The 7,104-nt window shown below is 52.9% G+C and overlaps 1 protein-coding gene across 3 annotated transcripts in view; it reads left to right on the plus strand.

Annotated features, from left to right (window-relative positions):
- The window catches only part of Pgs1 (phosphatidylglycerophosphate synthase 1), a 37,341-nt gene that overhangs the window by 26,457 nt on the left and 3,780 nt on the right, over positions 1–7,104 (plus strand). For 2 of the 3 annotated variants that reach the window (XM_021175679.1, XM_021175680.2), the window contains exons 8-9: positions 1,238–1,386; positions 6,159–6,284. In XM_021175679.1, the coding sequence (XP_021031338.1) occupies positions 1,238–1,386; positions 6,159–6,278 (269 nt within the window). In that variant the 3' untranslated portion in view covers positions 6,279–6,284. The remainder of the gene's footprint in view (positions 1–1,237; positions 1,387–6,158; positions 6,285–7,104) is intronic. The other variant, XR_003837997.1, reaches the window with a different exon arrangement.

The following is a 7,104-nucleotide window of genomic DNA, read 5'->3' on the forward strand; positions in this document are numbered from 1 at the left end:
TGTACCAGGCAGACCCAGTCTGGGTGCGGTGGGAAGGAAGGATTCCTGTCCCGAGGATTCTTTGCCCTGGTTCCATGCTACGGGAAAGCTGAGGTGGGTACAGGGAAACTTAAGCACATGAAAAACTAGAGGTGTGAAGAGTAGACACGGCCTGGATCCCTGGGTAGGGAGAGCCGCCTGGAGCGAGCTGCCGGCCAGGGGGTGGGAGGGACACCAGCCACAGAAGTGAGCAGCAGCCCTGTCAGCTGCTGCCCGAGGAGTTCTTGAAACTCTGCTCTGCACTAGGAAGCAGTTTGCTGCTGTAGCAGCATGTGTGTTACATATAGGCCGTGTGTCTGTGACGTCTCTGCATGTGAGTGGGCTCTCTGTGGATTTCGTTGATAGAGGATCGGTGGTGGGAGGGCCACGGGAGCTGGCCTGGTGCAGACCAGGGGAGCTGGCTGGCTTTCCTGGATAAGCTTCCTCAGGCTAGTAAGGGGAAGAAGGGTAGAGGCTGCTAGGCTAGCCTGGGGAGGACAGATGCTCAAGACTAGCTCTGTGGGGCTTGGCTGAGATCGATCATAGAAGAGGGTGCAGAATGGGAGCTGCCATAGGCATCCAGTAGTACTTAAGATCCTGCTAGAACATCAGTGTCCCCATGTGTACTGTGACAGAGCAGCTTCTGTGGGACCCACTGGCAGCACACTTCTTTATGTGGTGCAGGTGGTAACTAGAGACACGAGCAAACTGTCCTGAGGTAGAAAAGGTGGGCAGCTGTATGTAGGCAGGCCTGGTGCTACCAAATGCCTCAAACACCATGTGACAGCCACCTCTACTGGTTAGGTAGGGTAGAGCCTACTTGCCTGTTTGTTCTGGGCTCCCAGAAGGGATGGAGGCTCTGGTGAGCTCCATCTTGAGCTGCATTTTGCCAGCAGATGTTTCGGGCAGTTGAAAGAGCTGGGGCTAGTGGCCTCTCTGGAGAGCAGTTGGGGGGAGGGGAAGACTCCAAGGACATCATTGACAAAGTTCATTCAGAGAAGCCAGCTCTCCCTGCTAGGGACGTGAAGTAGCAGAGAGATGAATGGCCCTGCACTCAGTGGTGTGGAGCGCCATGGCAGTAGCAGGCAGGAGGGAGCCTGGTTCAGTGTGCCCTGATGCTGCCCTGTGGCTGCTTCCCTCCTAGGTTGAGAGGACGGTGTGTGGCAGAGACCTGGCAGGTGTTGAGCTCACTTCCTGTCTGCACTTCCTTTTCCCGCAGGCCTCTGGCTGTACCTGGCAGGGAGCAGCCTGCCCTGCCTCACGCTGATTGGCTCTCCTAATTTTGGGTACAGGTCAGTTCACCGGGACCTGGAGGCCCAGATTGCCATCGTGACGGAGAGCCGATCCCTGCAGCAGCAGCTTCATCAGGTTGGTTGGAGCGGTAGGGTTCTTGGGTACATGGTTGTCCTCACAGGCGCTCCTGCCTTTGTCAGCTAAGACAGGAAATGAGACCATGTGTCCCTCAAGTCTAAGAGAAACCCTGCAAGGCTAGACCTTTGACTATTGATTGCACTGCCAGAGTAGGCTTGAATCTTGCCAAGGCCTTTCCCTCCTTCCATGCTGGAGAGACCACCATTTCCTCACTGGGGCATGGGGCCCAGTCTTTTCCAAAAGGGAGGGTGAAACCCAGGGTTGGCTGTGGCTGTGTGGCTGTGTGGCTGTGTGGCTGTGTGGCTGTGGCCCTCCCTGTGGAGCAGGCAACAGACAGCTCAGGACTCAGACACGCTGTCCAGTGAATTCTCCTGCAGCAGAGCCCTGTGCTTTGGTCTTGGAAGGACCTAACAGCTTTGCTTTGCAGGACCTCCTGTGTGGGTTAGAACAAGATTCCTATTGGAGTCTTGGCTATAGGACCCTTGCTCGCCGCGCTTGGTGGGTTTAAGTGTCTATCATGTGTGTATGAGATGAGTGTGAGTGTGATGTGCGTGTGCCACGGCACCTGTGTGAAAGGTAGAGGCCCATTTATGCAAATGGGCTCTCTTAAGGTGTTTGCGTCTCGTCTCGGGCTTGCAGGCCAGGCTCCTTCTGTGCTGAGCCCTCCCGCTAGCCTGCGCACTGACATCAGGCTGCGGTGTTTGGGAATGGCTGTTCGAAGCTTTGCTGGTGAGTGGGTGGGAAAGTGGCTCTTACTGCTTTGTTCTCTGGACCTGCTACTATGTCTGGGACCTTGTCACCAAGGGCCAGGTGCCAGTAAGGTTCTGTGACAGGGCAAGGGTAAGTGACAACAGCCATGCCCTATAGCCAGCGGGTGATTGGGTGTGCTAGCAGATTTCCTTCAGCTGACTGAGGAAGCTCTCAAGCTAAGGGCTTCCCATAACAGGGTAACTGTTAGCCTCAGAGCCTGACTGTGAGGAAGGGGAGAGCCTGTGGCTCTGGACAGTGGGTCTGCCGGATTGTTCTTGCTGGTGCAGAGAGCTCTGTGCTCAGATGCCTCCCCAGAGAGAGCTGCTAATGATTCTGGCCTAGGCAAGAATGAATTCTGGGAGATTTGGGCAAGCAAGTGCCCAGGCTTGTGCCCCAGGTCCTAGTACTGACAAGACCCCACTTCCTGAGATGGGGACTTAAACCCACATCCTGGATTTTGAGAAAGGCCAGCCTGGTTGTGGTCTGAGCTGATTTCTCAAATGACATACTTGGGATAGTTTCTTCCCAAACCTGCCTCCCAGGGGCTTTTGCTGGTGGGAAGGTGGCAGCTCAAGCTGCTGTAGCTCTTCCATTCTCTACAGTGTATTGATTCAGGGTCTGTGAAGTAGAGATGTGTTTCTAGATGGCTCCATTTGCTTCAGTGTACTTTGAGGCCTGTAGCTGGCCTCCTGACCTTCAGTGTCTGGTTGCTGAGTGCTGTGTGCAGCCTCGAGTGCCCAGCTCTTGGCCTGTGGCCCCGCACTCAGAAGTCTGCTGGAGTTCTCTTGGGACCCAGGGAAGGGCCCTGTCTGTGTATCGAGCCTTGAAAATGGAAGATATTTTTATCAGAACCCCGAGTCCCTCCCTTGTAGAGCAAACAATAAGAACTGAAAGCTTCCTGGTTTTGTTCAGAGAGCTTCCCACTTGTGACCTGAGAAAGACTCCTCGCACAGCACTGTGACCCCTACCAGCTGACTTCCTCCTCCATCCCTGCTGTGGCCTCTGTGAGGGCGCAGAAGCGTTTCTGGTAATTTAATTGAGATCTTGGCTGGGTGTTTACTAAAGAGCAGAACTGGAGCTGAGTCTGTGGAGACTTCTACAAACCAGTCCCAAGCTGGCTCCTCCACAGAAACAGCCCATAGAACCTGAGGCTCTATTCATGGCGTGTGGGGACTGCCATGATGGGAAAGCCAGCTGTGAGGACAGAGTTTGAAAGTTTGGCATGGGCATTGGCTTTAGGATGCTGCCTCTGTGACAGTCACAAGTTTGAAGCAAGTACAGGGGATGTGGAGCTGGGCCCTGGGTCTCTACCTCTGTGTGGGCAGTGCCTCAGAGACTTCGGTGAGGTGTCCTCTCAACTCTGCTGATGGGAGGAACTGCTGATGAGTCTGTCCCTCCTGAGCTGATTTCTTTTCGGTTTTTCGAGACAGGGTTTCTCTGTATGGCTTTGGCTTTCCTGGAACTCAGTCTGTAGACCAGGCTGGCCTCGAACTCAGAAATCTGCCTGCCTCTGCCTCCCGAGTGCTGGGACTAAAGGTGTGCACCACCACTACCTGGCGTGAGCTGATTTCTCAAATGACATACTTGGGATTGCTGCTGCTGCTGCTCCTCCTCCTCCTGCTCCTCCTTCGGATGATGCTGGCCCTGCAAGGCTCTGTCAGGGCCTCCTGTGTATGCTGATGGTCATGAAGCTGTGACCCTCAGAATGGGTGTAGGTGTGGCCCAGATGCTCAGGCATGCATCTGCCAGAACATGAGGACAGCATGTGTAGGGTGTCCATACAAATGTGACCACAGCTGGCTTCCCCATCGTGACAGTTCCCACATGCCTTGTGTCTTAGGGTTTCTGTTCCTGCACAAACATCATAATCAAGAAGCAAGTTGGGGAGGAAAGGGTTTATTCAGCTTACACTTTCACATGGCTGTTCCTCACCAAAGGAAGTCAGGACTGGAACTCAAGCAGGTCAGGAAGCAGGAGCTGATGCAGAGGCCATGGAGGGATGCTGCTTACTGGCTTGCTTCCCCTGGCTTGCTCAGCCTGCTCTCTTATAGAACCCAGGACCACCAGCCCAGTGGGCCCTCCCCCCTTGATCACTAATTGAGAAAATGCCTTACAGCTGGATCTCATGGAGGCACTTCCTCGAGGGAGGCTCCTTTCCCCGTGATAACTCCAGCTTGTGTCAAGTTGACACACAAACCCAGCAAGTACAGCATGAATACTGCTCTCCGGTTTTATGGGCTGTTTCTGTGGAGGAGCCAGCTCTGGTCTGGGGGAGGGACTGGTTTGCAGAAGTCTCCACCGACCCAGCTCCACAAACCTAATATGATTGGAGACAAACATGTATATGTTAGTTTTCTTTTATTACCATCCCTTCTGTACACTCACACACACACTCACACAGTCACACACACTGGTGCCACAACACGGTGTGGACAAGTTAAAGGAGTCACTTCTCTCCTGCCGCAGGAATTGTCAGGCTTGGAGGCAGTGCAGTGCCTCTACCAGTCAGTCTGCATGTGTCTTTTAAAACTTGGCTTTAAAGGTAACAGTTTAAACATTGTTTGGGACAGAAGAAACTGTGTCTTCATGGGGCTCACTTGGATCACTCTGTCTTCATACTGACTCCCAGCCTTCCACTCCTGTATGTACCAGCTCCAAGGAGCCAACCACTGTGGATGGGAAATACTCAAGGAGATTTGCTCTGACTTGGATATGCTCAGGCTTTGTCTTGTATTCTCTGAAGCGTGCAGTAGAACATCATACGATACATGACATTGATATTACATCTTATACTTACAGTTGTGTTAGATATTTTAAATAACATGGTGTTGAAAAGTCTTGAGACCTGGCTGGAGATCAGAGTCTATCCAGCTCTTGTTGAGGACCCAGCGCCCCCATCAGGAGGCCCACAACTGCCTGTAACTTCAGCTCCAGGGAATATGATGCCCTCTTCTGGCCTCTGTGGGCACTGCATGTATACACTCATCTATTTGCAGCTATACATAAAATGTCTATGTGAGAGGCAGGCCAGGTGGTTCAGGACTGCAATCTCAGCAGCTCTGGAAGCTGACCCAGAAGGACTGTAAGGTCAAGCCTGGGTAATTTAGTAAGATCCTATCTTAGAGTTTTTAAAAAAGTGGGCAACTGGAGCTGTACCTGGGTGGTGGAGCGCTCTGCTCACCTAGCAGGCACGAGGCTCTAGGCCCAATTGCCAACGCTGAAACGGGATAAAAGCATGCCTATGTGAGCATGTACACGCCGCTGTTGGATTCAGGGCTTGAGTGTATGAAGGGTTTGATGTCTGGCGGTCATGTGTTCCGTGGGACCAGCTATATGTTTATGTTGTGTGTCTCATGTCTGGTTTCTGTGGTGTCTGGTGGTCATGTGTTCAGCTGTATGTTGTGTGTCTATGTCTGGTTTCTGTTACTTTTCTTTACTTTCCTCTGTTACGTCAGTCCTGACACTGGTGTGTCATCTGGGTTAATTTATAAGTGAATACTGGATATTTAGGTGGTTTCCAGCCTTTCTCCACTGTAAATGTGGCTGCACAAGTGTCTGTAAAGACCTTACTGTGGGGTGAGATCATAGTTGCTTTCTTGGGACAACCTCCGGCGAGTGTCACTTCCCTTCAGCAGTGGTGGCTGATACTGCACAGTGACCTGCAGTTGGTGGAAGGGAACCTGCCATGTGTTAGACACTTCTTTTCTATGTTCCACATGATGAGCTAGTAATACTGCTACTACTGATTGACACCTACCCCAGACCCCTGTCTCCTATCTTAACTTACACTAATTTATTTCATGAGGGTTAAACATCTAAAATAGTTTTCCCACCAGCTCTAACTGTTGAGCCTAATCAGCGATATACAGAGGCAGAGCCCTTGGCTGGGGTCCTCAGGAGGCTGTGTGGCTGGCGCCTCTGACCAGTCTTGTGGACAGACAGCTAGCTCTGCTGTACCAGTTGTCTAGGAACCACAGAGTGACCCACATCTAGTGCCTGACTATCCTTTCTCTCCTCAGGAGCAAGAGCAGCTCTACCTGCGGTCTGGTGTGGTGACCTCTGCAACCTTTGAGCAGCCAGGGCGGCAGGTCAAGCTGTGGGTGAAGATGGTGACCCCGCTGATCAAGAACTTCTTCTGAGAACAGGCAGGTGCTGGGAATTCAAAGTAGGCCAGGAGTGTCCTGAAGGGATCCTTGAGGGAGTGTGCAGCCTTGTCTGTCTGTCCACTGCTTCCTTTATTTGATACAGCAATATTGAGTGGATTTGGATGGCAGTTTTAAAGTAAGCGCTGGACTTTGCTCCTCCCTCCTCCCCTCCTTGGCTGGGACCACCTGTGGCGAGGTCAGCTTCACCTGTCTCCTCCTGCTCTCCCTGCACAGGGTTCTGGGGCAAGGGCCATAGAGGGGCTTCTTCCATTCCCTGCTCTAGGCAGTGTGGTGTGGCCCTGTGACAGACGGTGCTTAAAGATGGAGGAGCTGTTTTAGAGAGCTAAGGTTGCATGTGGTGTGTGCTCGGGCACACAGGTGATGGGATGGGACACGGCATGACGGACAGCCTGTCTTCCCTGATCTGCAGCAGGTTACTGTGACTCCAGAGAGGCAGCTTGGTGTCCCATTGCTCATGCAGTAGCCTGGGCAGTAGGGGATGTGGTTGCTCTGACAGGTGGGAGCATGGCCTTACTTGAGCTGCTTTGCTGTGCAGAGCTGGCTACCGTGTGCAAGCCATGGGCTCTCAGGACCCGATGCATCCTGGAGGGTAGAGGGGTTTGCCTGGGGATCTTTGCTTCTCCTGCTCCTGCCTTTCTTTTTTTTTTTTGGCTTTTCGAGACAGGGTTTCTCTGTGTAGTCGTGGCTGTCCTGGAACTCACTCTGTAGCCCAGGCTGGCCTCGAACTCAGAAATCCGCCTGCCTCTGCCTCCCGAGTGCTGGGATTAAAGGCGTGCGCCACCACGCCTGGCCCAGCTCC

The sequence above is a fragment of the Mus caroli genome, chromosome 11 (genome assembly GCF_900094665.2).
Source record: "Mus caroli chromosome 11, CAROLI_EIJ_v1.1, whole genome shotgun sequence".
Taxonomy (NCBI): Eukaryota; Metazoa; Chordata; class Mammalia; order Rodentia; family Muridae; genus Mus; species Mus caroli.